We start from the raw sequence: 14,195 nt of genomic DNA, 5'->3' as shown, positions 1-14,195 counted from the left end.
ATGCATGTCATAGCAACTAGTTTCAACTCACATTTTTTATAAGAATCAGAGGGTAACATGACGAGGCATGTGACAGGCAGAAATCACACAAACAGAGCAATGAGAAGAAGCTCCAGAGTAGGAACAAATATATTTAGGAATTACATAATTGGCAGCATAAGGCTAGGCTTTGCATATCGTGCAAAGGATAGAGTTTGTGACTACTCACCCTATACAAATATCTGAGGCTGGTGCAGCATATTTGAGATTGGGTGTAAGCTAAGGAACAACCTCCAGCTCAACAATAGAAGCAATGTGGCCTATGTAAGATCATCAGCAGGGTATGGCATATGTGGACTAATAGGGACTGGAACAAGGAGATCACTTTGCTAAAGAAATATGTCCCTACTTGCTACTACTTTATAGGCTTTTTATTGTGATGAAAAATGTCCGGTAACTGAAGTAAGATTCTCTGTCACTCTGAAAAGCCTCACATAGAAGACAACCTGCACAAAGTCTGCTGCTGCAGTTAAATTAAAAAAAACTGTAGCCATCGTTATGGAATTAACTGCCTGTTTGTGAAATGTTTTGTGAGATACATAAAACCTACAGTTGGGTTATTATGCAGTGCACAATTAAAACGAGGATATATCTAATGGCACGCTGATTTATTATCTTTATTATCCTGCTCCTCCTCTACAGGGGGTGCGCTGCGGCTTTTAATGACCAATAAATAAACAACGAAGAAGAAGCAGAAAGCAAGTCAGTCTGCGCGCGCGCACGAGTCAGTAATCTTGAGGTAAAATGGCGTCGGGTGCCATTTCCACGGAGTCAAAGAAAATATCAGAATTAAGAGTTGTTGACCTTAAATCCGAGCTCAAACGAAGGAACTTGGATACCACGGGTGTAAAGAGTGTTCTTCTTGCAAGACTGAAACAGGTAACCAACAAAGCACGAGCTTATTTGAGCAAGAAAGGAAGATAAAACCAGGGAATACAACGCAGAGTAGCTAACATTAGCTGAGAGACTTCCTGTGCCGTTGGCTAACTTCAGGCAGGTTAACAGTCAACATTTTTAAATGAGTACTTTAGCTTTGACTGTGTAGTTAGCTACACTTTAGATAACTATACGCAAATAGTCGTATAGGACTCGTCGTCAGCTACACACGGGGAAATGATTAATGCGAGAAATAGTTGCTGCAGTACTGGCGATGTGAAGCAAAAGTAGTCAAAATGGGCTCTTTTTAAAAAAAGGATGACAATGTATGAAAGGCCTCCAAACGAGACATGAGCAGACAGCAGTGTGAACCTAGGCTCTCTGAAGCTGAGGCTTTACCGTCCTAAATGAGGGCATCACTTAAAGCTTATCGTATTATAACTGATGATGCACGTGATAGGCTTCAGCCTCTTGAATTGAAGTGGAGGACCAACTTAGCATGTGCGCATATTCAAGTGTGGTTTTAAATAGACTCGCCTTAAATGTGTCTGTTTGATCACAATGAAAGATATTAACATCTAAAGTTTTGTTGATCTATGAAAAGTTTCGGTTTAAGATGACTGTAGAGATGAAGTGTTGTCACATGGCCGGCGATTTAGAAAACATTTCAAAGATAGAAATGAATAAGTTGACTTCAATCATTTACTGCGTAATGTGCTGCCTTGACATTTAACACTTCAATTTGAATTTTGTAACATTTATCTAACTCTTCTTGTTTATTAGCTCACCGTTTATTCTGTCTTGATTAAACAACACATGTGATTACGGTTCTTGAACAACAAGGGTATTGTGTTTTGTAGAGAAAGATGGCCTGGTTTGATTAAATTACTTGTTTTTTCTTAAGGCAATTGAGGATGAAGATGGAGATCCTGAAAACATTCAGCTCCACCTTTCAGCTGACACACCCCCTCGTAAAGGTGGAAAACCTAAAGGTAATAGAGATGGGCTGAGTTAGAAAGTCTGTATGTTCCGTATGTTTTTTCACATGGATTTTAAATTTTTGTCTTTGTTTCTTTCAGGGAAAAAAGCGGATTCGGACGCAGACACCATGACGGAAGATGTGTTTTCCAAGGTGATTGTGGCATTGCTTTCATAATGTTTATCACAACCTTTTTTCGTCCTTGCCCTCTACTACTTATAATGCCTTCCTCTCTGTGATTTGTATGATGTGCCATCCTTGTAGAGACTTCCTTGGCATAAGCATTTAGAACTATTATTTTTAATTGTGAGCCTGATTGCCATAATGAGAGCTGTTTCCATGGTTTTTGGGAAGCCAAGGACCCTGAATATATTTAAAAGTTTGGGTCACCAAAGGAGGTCACACAAACCTCCTTTCTATTTCAACAAGTGTCCAGTGACTGTCAGGAAGTCAAAGTCTGACGTGTGAAATAAACATACCATGCTTAGCATATTGTCTACAAAGTTCTCATGCATAGTAATTCAGGCCTCCCTTCTCAGTCCCGCTCAATGCAAAAACTGAAACTTCTTCCCTGTGATTCTTTTTAAGGACTGGGAAAAAACATAGTCCACATATTTGTCAAAGCTACATTTTAATGTAAAAGTAAACCTTTGAAAAGTAAAAGTGATGTATCTTTGGACTTAGATGCGAGACCTAATTAATACAATATGGGCACTAAAAAAGATAAAAATAGAAGTCCATATTGAAAAACTACTGAAATGCAATAACAAAAGTATTTCTGTTCACGACTCCCTTTTCTTGTTCTGCCTATTGTGTTTAAATATTTGTCACTTCACCTCTGTTTTCTTTTATAGGAAAGCGAGGAATATGAATCAGAAAAAGGTATGTATGCTGGCACACTTACGCCAAACTGTAACTTTAAGGTGTTTCTTTTTTTACAACTTGTGCATATGATGGCAAGAAACTAGTGGCATAACTTGCATCTAGTGGTATTTTATGCCTCTGCTAGGTACTGCACTATCTAGGTCACAATACATTAAAAAGAGCACCAAGGATATGCTTAGTGAAGACATTTCTGAAGACCGACTCATTTTTTGCACACACATGAATCATTGGATGCGGATTGTCTTGTCTCAGGTACCAAGTTTACTTGGATTACTATAAATATTTTAAAGAAATGTTCTATTGGTGTCAATGGATTTCCGTTGCCTCTGGCACCCACCTGCTTACATTCCCAAGGGAAACGAGGAGCGAAGGTTTGCAAACAAGCTGACACTTTATGTCCAATGAATTGGAAGAAGCAACAACTTACAGAACTTGAGGATCATTGCACTTTTCCTGCTGACATTTTGATTGACAACACTGGTGGACAGACCATTGACAAGTGCACTGCATATGGCCGTATACTTCATTACCTTTACTACATGAATCAGGCACCGTATTCCAGGCTTTGACAGATGAGACAGCCTGTGAATGAAGCTGGGATTTGGGCAACTCAAGGATAGCCAGACCGCTTGAACAAGATGCAGAGGCCTTGGTTGACGAGGCGTTTGAAAGACCAAGAGACTTCATCAATTCATCACTGACAACATCCATCTGTATTGCACAGCTCCTGACTGTAGCCCGAGCACAATTTGTGCTGTGAAGAGACCTACCATATATCATGACCAGGGACTGGCAAGGACAGACTCTTGTGATTAAAAGGACACACCATTTGTACACAGGTGGTGTACTGTTGACTGGACACACTACAGCAGGGTGGATTTGATGATGAAAGACAGTATTTCAGGGTTTCTTGAAATCTGCTGATAAGACATTGATGACATTATTATTGAAGAAATATTCGAAGACATGGAAGATTTTCCAAAAAATCACAGACGACTTTCCATGGACTCACCAGCATAATGGAAGAAACTGAAGGAGTGAACTGAGTTTTCCTCCCGGTTTGAACTTTGGCTTGAGATTCCCACCTGGAGAACTACCACAGCAACTACCGAAGCATCTGCACATTCAGTTTGAATTGTGACTCAAGTACATTAGATGTGTCAAGGAATGAAGACTACTGAATCATCCCCATTTTCAGTGAAGATTGTGTGTTTTGTGTCTTCCTGTGGTGTCTACGCCCTCGATGACCACTAACACTAAATGTGCTTTCTATTCTACTTTTTAGGTAAAGTAACATGCGACATGTCAATGTTAAAAGTTGTGTTTCTTGCCATGTTTATCCTTATTAAATCCCTCCAGATGTAACTGATACAGATGATGGTACTCGTGAAAATTCTAAGCCTGCACCCAGTGAGGACAGCCTTGCTCAGCCTGAGGCTGAGGCCCTGGCTGAGGCCGAACCAGAATCAGAAGCTATGGTGGCTGAGGCTGACTCAGAGCCAGAGGTGGATGCTGAGGATGAGCCAGAGGCGGATGCTGAGGATGAGCCAGAGGTCGACGCAGACGCTGAGCCAGAGGTGGATGAGGATGCAGACCCAGAGATGGATGAGGAGGCTGAGCCAGAGGCGGAGAGCGAACTGGCTGAGATGGATGCTGAAGCCATGAATTCCTCTAAAGAAGCTGAGGATGATCACCTATCTGTCTCAATCCAAAATGAAGATGCCATCACCCTAGATGTTGATGGGGACGATCTCCTGGAAACAGGTAAACATGTGAAACTTCCAGATCCAGAGGCAGAGAAGGGCACTGATGAGCCAGAGGCCTCTGCTGAGACGGGCCCAGATGATGACATGAAGGCGGAAGAGATCGAGGGCCACAAAGATGGTAAGAAAGATGATGGATCCAGGGAGCTCACGAAGAAAGACAGCAGAGAGGCCTTGAAGAAAGCTGAAACGGGAGATAAAGAAAAGGATTCTGGGAAGAAAGGCCCCTCCACTACTGGGGCATCAGGTCAAGCAAAGAGGTTTGTCTTTCTATGTCAGTTCTTTGATACTACTACCAAGTCCAGCTCACTAAGAACGCAACATTGTGGGTAGCCTCAAGATTTTTTTTTTTTTTTGCCTTAAGGGAAGTGTTCACTGATGTACCTAATCCTGCCATTTACTACTTTTGATTTATTTTTCTGACGTTGGTTAAATTGTGACATACCCAGGAGATGAAAAACACCTCTTACTTTGTTACTTTGACTGTTCCAGCAGTTGTAAAGCCTTTTCCAGTCTCTACAAAAGGCATTGTAAAAGAGCTTTAGTCCCCATGATGGCAGTTTTTTTCTTTTTGGTCAAATGATTCGCTGTGAAGTTGAACAAACCTCCGAAGATTTCATTGGTCCAGGGAATAAATTGGCTGACAACCTGACCCATCACACCACTGGAAAAGCAATGAAGCCTTTGAGACATTGGTTCAGATCCACGCCTTGCCTACAGGATTTTTTTTTCTGAAAAGTACAAAATATGATGTGTTATTCCAATAGGTGTATGCTTTGTCACTTTAAACCAGGGTTTTATTTTCTTTCACTCATTTCATCTGTTTGTTGTTGCAACATTTGCTTTATAGCTCTTCAAGAGACAGAGACGGAAAAGCTGCAAAGGATGAAAAAGGTAAGAAATGTCCTTGTGCTGTCAGAAATATTAAAAACAAGTACTTATTTTATTCAACTTGATGCAATATCTGTGTTTTTAATACTAACTGCTGAGTTTGTTGTGGGAAACCTTTTCATCAGGAGTTGTCAGCAGTAGCAGCAACAGCAGCTCTCGTAACATTTGGGTGAGCGGCCTGTCATCAAACACCAAAGCAGCTGATCTGAAGAACCTGTTTGGCAAATACGGGAAGGTAAATAGTGAGTGCTGTGTTTTTGAACACAATTGCACCGTGTCACTGTAATTTTCTGCTCAATGTCTTAGAAAATGCAGTGAATCTAAATTTCTGACTTGGTGCTAACAGGTTCTAAGTGCGAAGGTGGTTACAAATGCTCGCAGTCCTGGTTCAAAGTGTTACGGCTTGGTGACGATGTCTTCTAGCACAGAAGTGACACGGTGTGTTTCCCACCTCGACTGCACAGAGCTCCACGGGCAGCAGATATATGTGGAAAGGGTAAGTTAGGAAGCAGATGTCAAGACTTGTAAAGCTGCTTAAGGATTTATTTTCCTGTGTTTCCGGATTGGATTTACTTCATTGCAGAATATTAGAAGTCAACAATGTTTCCAGAGATGTGGAGTGGCCTTTTATCAATGTGAAATGTTTGGGTTTATGTCATTATATTAGCTTTTGTGTTTTGTTTTGGTCTTGTTTTGGTTTGGTTTGATTGGTTATGGTTTGTATTGTTTTTTTTTCCCAGGCCAAAAATGATCCGTTCAAAAAAGAGCCCTCAAAGAAGGAAGCAGAGGACAAAGCAAGTTCCAGCAAATCAAGTGATAAGCGCAGCTCCACCGGGATGAAATTGACAAACAAGTGAGTGAGAAAAAAATTGAAAAGTGAATCCTTTGCTGATTGTGAAAGCACGTTTAACCTCATGTTCTCCTCATGTAGAACACAGCCATCTTACAAAAAAGAGGACAAGAAAATGGATAAACAGCCAGAAAAGGAGAGAGATTTATCCAAGAAACAGGAGACCAAAAGTGGAAAATCTGACTCAGTTTCACCTAACTCGGGCCAAGGTTCCTCAAAGAAAGATGACAGAAAGCATGGGAGTAGGTTCTGTTCCTTCTCTCGTTCAACTCATTTGATGCATTCAGTTAATAAGTTAGTAAATGATCATATGCTTGCTTTTTTGATCTTTTTATATTTTCTTTTCCTCTAGGGGCAAAGAGTCCAGGCAAGATGATGATGGCCGATCATGCCAAAGATTCTAATATGGGCAAAATGAGACCTTTTAGAAGGGGACGGTATTTTGATAATAAAGTAAGACTTTGATTTGTTTATTTTTAAAGCATGTTTTTAGTCTTGTCATCAGATGTAAAATGAGCTTCTGTTTTTTTTTTCTTTCAGCCATTTGTTCACATGAATTTTCAAAGACGGCCCAAGTGGTTGATTCCTCCTGAAGAGGTATAAACCTTTCCATATTATGGACACAATGTTAAGTATTTGGTTCTGTCATCCCACACCAAAGTGCAATACATGGCTACATTTTTCTTTCTCTCCTCTCAGTTCGAGATGATGAAAGATAAACAGCGACCTTTTGCTAATAAAGGGGAAGACATGGACATCCTGCCTTTTGAGAAGATAAAGGAGCAGAGGATGCGTGAACGGATGGCTCGTATGGAGCGTGCACGTAGAGCTGTAGAGTTACGCAGGTAATCTGGAAGTTTACACACATTTAGTAGTCAATATTAATAATAGAAGAACATATTTTACTGTCTCTGTAGCAAACTCTGCTGCAGTTCTACTTTATTGTTCCCAAACTTCTAAGTCAAGGAATGTATGTCTGTTTTTTAGGCGACGTGAAATTGCAGAAAGAGAACGGCGTGAGCGTGAGCGTGTTCGGCTGTTGCGGGAGCGTGAAGAACGGGAAAATCTGCTCCGGGAACGCCAAAGACTAGAGATGGAAAGACAAAAGCTGGAGAGGGAGCGCTTGGAGAGGGAGAGGCTTGAGAGAGAGAGGATCCGTATAGAGCAGGTACAGTGAGCATGAAACAAGTCACCTGCTTGTAAAAGTCAAAACATTTTCACAGTCAGATGTTTGAGAAATTTTACAGCAACCCCAAAAATATATATAACCATATACACACCCCGTAGAAATTGAATTCAATTGGTGCATATCAATATTTTCAGGAACGGCGTAAAGAGACAGAGCGCATGGCACGTGAACGTGAGGAGCTACGAAGGCAACAGGAGCAGCTCCGCTATGAGCAGGAAAAGAGAAACAACCTCAAAAGAGGCCGTGAAGTCGAACATGGGTAAATACTGTTTGTGTTTTTCTCCCTCTGCAGTTTGGGATGATAGTGTGATTATTGTGACAAATAGTTTTTTTGACAATTCATCATGAGGCAGTGATTCACAAACATTTTATTTAGCATAAATGATCCTACAGCACTGGATACACCTTCAGCATCCTAAAATACCCAAGATGTGGGAACCTTAAACTCATGGTGTCTGTATTTAATGTTTCAGTCGGAGGGATGATTCTTATTGGAATGGCAACAAGAAGATTCAGTCTGACTCTGATGTCCGTCTGAACCAAGGCTCCAACTACAACCGGCAGCAGAACCGCTTTTCGAACTTCAACCCCCGAGAGAGGGGTCGCTTTCCAGAGCCTGCTGTCGAGCAGCCTAACACATATGACAGGTACAGGTGTTTGAAGCTGGAATTGAGATTGTGGTAATGATGTTATGATAAGGAGACAATATTTCTGTCAGCAGGTCCCGCACACATGTAGGCTGTTAAAAAGTTATTGATTTTATTGGCTTCTAATTGGGTATACTGTGAGCAACGCTGAGTACATAAAGGCAAATGTAGTTGTTTTTATGTGTTTTTAAATTCACCTCAGGAATGTTTTATCCTGTGTCGGTGAGACGGGTAACTAACTGCAAAATAAATCCTTCAGATTGGCAGAAGAGTGTTCAGCTTGAGGGTGTGCAGTAATGAGTTGGCTCTGTGTATGCCGTGTTGCGACCAATCCCAACTTTGTCTTTGTTTTGTCTGTAGACGAAACCGGTTTGACGGTGAGCCTGAAGTAAAAAAGAGTCGCCCTGCTCCTCACAGAGAGAGCTCTGGCTTTGAGCGCTACCCCAAGAACTTTGAAACGGTTCGCAGAGCTGAGCCACCACCTCCTCCACGCACTGAACTCCGAGACACAGACCGCAGGGAAAGAGATGAGAGACGGCCCGTACCCATGCATGATCGTCCTATGGGAGCTAGAGCTGCAATGCCTGGCATGTCGCACAACCGCTCACCCAGGGATGGAGGGCATGGATGGAAAAATGATGGCATGAATGCCAACAAGGGAGATATGCGGTAATTCCAGTAATGTATTTTAAAACAATAATTGTTGCTGTCCAGTAACTGAAAACTAATTTTTGTTTTAATCTCTTGCCTTCTGTTGTGCTGGTACTGGGTGCAGAGGACCTATGCGAATGCGTGCAGAGCGATCAGGCAGAGATGGACCTGGTCCATCACTGAGAGGAGGTTCCTCAGCCAGAGGTGGAAGAAGCAGCTTTAATGACCGAGATGGTGGAAGACCCATGGTGATGAGTGACCAGGTTAGGTCACATACCTGTTTGTTTTTACTGAGGAAATAAATCATATTTGTCTTTGTCTAGACTTATTAACAGCAAAATTTCAGCCTTTAAGCTGTTTCTCACACACACATTTCACAGTTCATATAAGACTGGCTTCTGACTTCAAATCTACTGTCTCTGCAGCCATTTAGCTCCGGCCGCCAGGTTGTAGTGGAACGTCACAGCAGGGAGCAGGGACTGAGGAAGGAGTGGCATGGCGGGTCAAGTTCACAGGGCGCAGGATTCCCTGACAATCGCAGAATGGGAGACAACCGGGGCAGCATGATGGCTCCACCTTCCAGGTAACACGGTTACAAACGTTGACACAACTTAAATAGTATTGACCCTCGGCCTCCACCATCTAACACGTGATCTTTTTGTCTGTCTTCAGTCACTCCTCGTCTGGAATGAACCGAATTGTACAGATCACCAACAACCCCATTCCCAGCGGTGGCAATGTGGGTGGATTCAAGCCCTTCAAAGGAACGCCACGGCAGTTCTAACTGCAACCAAAATCTGCCACTTTAAAGCACCTGAACATTTTAAGACTTTTCTGAACTCTTTATTTTTTAGAGTATCAACTGTTTTTAGGTGGCACATTTGTTGCCGCGAGGTTGATAACACTATTTTATTTTGTATAGACAAGTGTTTACCTCAGTGTAGGGTATTCCTGACAGTTCTGCTGTTACCATTAAACAACCCCGTGCACAAGTTTTACTTGTATTTAGGACGCTATTGTACAGCTTTAGGTCTTTGTAACAAGTTTTCAAGTGATGATATCACCTCCTTCAATTGAGTGTTGTTTGTACATTTTCAGTAGCCTAGTATTGAGTTCATTCTTCTGAAGGCAACCTCACACTCAGTTTTCCTGTGTTACATGTCTTATCTTAGTGTATTATAGAGCTCATGAAGTGATATAGGAGTGTGTTGTTTTTTTCCTTTTTGAAAAGTCATGCTTGGTGTGGATGTCTTGTTTTGTAAAAAAAAGTTGTTGAATTTACTCAAACAATGTCTAACAAACCCTGTGTAGTAGCAAAATACCTCCCGTAGGCCACAACTTGAATTACTTTCAGGCCTTCATCTCTGAAATAAATTTGACATTTAAGTCTCTGTAGAGCATTCAGTGGTGTCAGAGTACAGTATTTTTGTTAGGCATTTTGGGATGACCTTCAGTACAAACAGGAAGCAGTTTAGTTGCATCTGTTTTGAGCCAGAAAATGTGGTTCACAACATGAAACCTGTCCTTAGATAACTCCATAACATAATGCTATATATTGCTTTCAGTTTTATCTATTTAAAACATAAAGAACTCACTTCTTTTCATAGTTGGACCAAGACTGCACATCCAGAGCTGCAATGCATGCAGCGAGACGATCACACATTTTACAAATGGTTGATTAAAGCTTGATTCAGCTTCAGAAAATTAAGCACAATAAGTCATGGTGGCCAGATTAACCTAGCAGTAGAATAGGGGAGTAATTTGCTGTTGGGTCCACTCCTTCATTAACTTATCTCCCACTACTTCCTCTGTGCTTTGTGTTAAGTTGCCAGAGCACACAGCGGTACAAAGCAGTAGCCAAGAAACAACCAGTGCTACTACACTGGAATATTACTGCCAGATCCTTGCTTTGCTGTTTGTTGACACACAATGTACTATGTGACCACAATATAAACAAAAATAAGGTCTCAAAACTAGATATTGATACTGGCCATCTTTGCAAACAAAATTGTCAATATTATTGAAGTAAAGACTCATGGAGACAATATCAAGGGTTTTTGATGCAGCATGTCTGAAACAGTCAAAATATAGTTGAATTCTACACCCCTGCTCTCAGACTTTTCTGTCAGAAGTTTCACTGACATTTGGTACCTCAGGCTCAGACTTACATTTTTATTGTAAGAAAAATGACTTTTTCTTCTATTCTAATTACTTGATTTGCCCAGTGATAAGCTATGGTCAGGTTTAATGTCTATTTCATTGAAATTTAATTTATCAACCACAAATTAACTAACATTATTGGCTCTTGTTTGTAGATACATGTCAAAATAACACAAAGGTAAAAATCAGAGGTTGCATGCTGTCAACAAAAGGACAAAATTATTTTTTTTAGTATTCTGCATCTTTCTGAAATTGGTCCTTGCATGATAATAGGCAAGAATGGGGTGCAAGGGACCTGGGGTTATAGTGATTCACTGACACTGAAGTGTATGCTTTATAAAGGCATTAAAGCAACAAAATACAATATTTGTGAGCCTGAAAAGTTGTCCAGGAAGAAATATGTATAATGTATTGAATCAATTACTATATGAATTTAAAACAGCTTTATGCCTGAAATCAGGGATGGAGCCTGAGAACTTTAACCCCTGTTAATACCTTTTTTTTGTTGAACATGATTTATCAGATTGTCTTCTAAGTTATTACAAAAATGACAATGAAGCAACTATTGATCTTAGTCTTTTATTTTCCTGGTACTTCTAATCAGGTTGAATGTCCCTCGTCTATAAGGCATTTTGTTATATATATGTATATATATATCACCATATACATTATGTGACTGTAATGTGAAAGGCTACATACATTATTTGGTCATTTATGTAGATAGATGAACATTGAAATCAACACAAATGAGTAACCTCCCATATTCACAAACAACTTCCTTTTGCTTGTATGTTTTATGCAACATTATATAACCATCATGGCCCAACAGTGGGAATTATATTCTTGGGGTAGTTAATAATGAAAATTTTACCCTGCCTAACATTCCAGTCAACACTATACATGCACCACAAAGTAAGATCTGGGAGTTTGATATTGCATTAATGAAAACGTCTCCCTTCAGATTGTTCAGCACTCTGGATTTGTGTTTCATACAACAAGAATAAACTGCTCCCCTCTGCTACATAGATGACAACACTCAAGACCCATAAAGCAGCCTGTCCTCCTGTTGTATCATGTTAAAAGTTTAGGTGAATGACCCCTGTTTGTGAAAAGTTGTGTAGTTACATGATGGAATCTGGACTGGAACAATAACTACTTGAATTAGCGGTGCACCTACACCATTGTTTGCCCATAAAGTCGGTACCAGTGTTGTCTACAAAAACATAACTTCAGCTCCCGTTAAACCAATCAAATGTCATCCATCTGTCTATAGTTGTAGTCCATAGCTTACCTTCATCATCTATAAACTGTGTGCTGGTACTCAGGCCTTTGTACTGGTAGCACTTTGACTGGTATACTGTAGGTGTACCACTAATCTGAATATATCAAATTGCAGCAAGTTCTATTGAAGTGGTACTATTTTTAAAAAAATGTACTCCTTCAATTTAAGCCAGAACATTTGAACAGCCCTTTCATACTTTTACAAATTAATATTGTTCAGCTGGCTTAAGAGCGACCACTACCAAGTTGAGATCATTCTTTTGGCCGTTTTTAAAAAGGTACCCAAAGAACAATAGCACTCTTGCACAATTTATGTTCTGTATAAAATGAGGTATGTTTCTTTTTCTGTTAGTGCATATCAATGTAACAGTGCAAAACCAAATTACAACTACTATTATGTTCAACGACCAACAATTTTACAGCATTTACCCCATCGTCACTTTTTTTTTTTTTACAAGGCATACAAGAAACCACTTGAGACATTGAACACACACAATATCCTTCTGATCAATTCATCTTAGGAACTAGGGGTAGAACAAACACATAACAGCAAAGAAAAAAAATCAAATTCTGGTTGTAATGACTAGGAATAGGAAGCTACGTCATAACTCTGAAGCAATAATACAAAATGAAATATGTGGCATGTGTCGCTCCGTACTCTTTTCACTCATACAAACACCAACCAACATAAAAACCTTTCAAATCAATTCAAACTGCCTGAACTGTAGTTTCCTTTTTTAACGTCCACTGGAATGTTTTAATCAGCATGTTCAGACATTAATGAGGTGAAACTTGGGAGAGTGGGTCCCCAAGTTGAATTTAGTAATGAAAGAAAGAGGCAAAGAAAGTAACACAATGTTGCCATAAAGCATCCTGCTTTCACTTAATTAAAGATCACATATATCATCCTTACTAAATGTGTGTTATTTATTTAAGCTGCATGGGGAAAAAATGACTAAAGAGTCAATGTGTACATAATTAACAGTGTTCCTTAACCCTGTCCAAGGAGGTTTTTATTTTTTATTTTTTCAGGTAGTCCACATTAACACATGAAGAGCAGCTTAGGTCATTGTTTTTTTTAGTGTGAAGTTCAACAATGAGGGTCTTAAATAATATAGGGTTAAGTCCTTCAGAGTGTCAAAGTATTTGTTGTGCGTATTCATACACAGATACTTGAGAGTTTGTGACTGAGAAAGTGACTACAGGCCAAGGAACTGTGCCGATACAAAGCATACCATTTGAAAAAGACACTCAAGTAATGTCCCTTCAGAAAAGGCCTGAGTAATTCTGATGTCAAAATGCATGGATTGTCTCATTCTGGTAGTACGCCTGTTTCCTTTTATCCTATAAAATATGCTGAAATGTTGTAAGGCGTTACATATATACAAAACATTGAGCCTTATTAGGGCCAAACAAACATGGAACTCTAGCCATCAAGTGAAGCCCGTAAGAAAGGGCTGTCCACACAGCATGTACGCGTCCTCCTGTCAAGGCAGGAGGCTGTCCTGAACAAAAATGTTACACAAAAATGGAGACCATTGTACAAGCGCTGCAAAGACCGACCTCCTGCGACAACTGTCTCCCTCATTCGGACGCACAAGAGAAGGCTTAAGTCAAGGCATCCAATTGGAATGTATAGATAGAAAAAGTTCCTCAGGAGGCAGTCCCATGGTACGATAATGGCACAAACCACTAGCTAATTCCATTTTAAGAATGCGTTATGTAAATATGTACATCGTGTATTTGCACGCTTAATGTCGCAGTGAAAGTTGAAAAGGCTGGACTACAGAAAAGCAGTATTCATAGTGTATTTCCTATGGCCCGGGACAGCTCAATTTGTGGACGTTTACTATTGAATTTTTCCCTCTCTAAAACTGACAGAGGGAGAAATGTAAAGATTGTATATCTTGATGTCACTGATCCAAGGTTTGGATTCAAGGTTTGTAGGAAAAAAATAGTACATGTCCACAGATAATTGAACTTT

At 40.1% G+C, this 14,195-nt stretch overlaps 1 protein-coding gene across 2 annotated transcripts; it reads left to right on the top strand.

Annotated features, from left to right (window-relative positions):
• Positions 1-783: 783 nt before the first annotated feature.
• Positions 784-10,182, top strand: sltm (SAFB-like, transcription modulator). Of its 2 annotated transcripts, XM_053318751.1 has the most exons (20): positions 784-918; positions 1,820-1,907; positions 1,995-2,047; positions 2,749-2,776; positions 4,139-4,802; positions 5,393-5,436; positions 5,559-5,668; positions 5,780-5,929; positions 6,174-6,286; positions 6,365-6,525; positions 6,636-6,736; positions 6,824-6,880; positions 6,983-7,128; positions 7,271-7,451; positions 7,607-7,731; positions 7,946-8,119; positions 8,480-8,788; positions 8,895-9,033; positions 9,196-9,353; positions 9,443-10,182. In XM_053318751.1, the coding sequence occupies exons 1-20, from the start codon at positions 784-786 to the stop codon at positions 9,552-9,554; spliced, it is 3,048 nt and encodes a 1,015-aa protein (XP_053174726.1). In that variant the 3' UTR covers positions 9,555-10,182. The 2 variants fall into 2 exon arrangements, with proteins under 2 accessions (XP_053174726.1, XP_053174734.1); XM_053318759.1 differs by lacking the exons at positions 784-918; positions 1,820-1,907; positions 1,995-2,047; positions 2,749-2,776 and adding an exon at positions 2,872-4,064 and having other exon boundaries at positions 9,443-10,181.
• The last annotated feature ends 4,013 nt before the right edge of the window (positions 10,183-14,195 follow it).

Source organism: Scomber japonicus, chromosome 1, assembly GCF_027409825.1.
Source record: "Scomber japonicus isolate fScoJap1 chromosome 1, fScoJap1.pri, whole genome shotgun sequence".
Taxonomy (NCBI): domain Eukaryota; kingdom Metazoa; phylum Chordata; class Actinopteri; order Scombriformes; family Scombridae; genus Scomber; species Scomber japonicus.
This window is presented reverse-complemented; position numbering and strand designations above follow the sequence as displayed.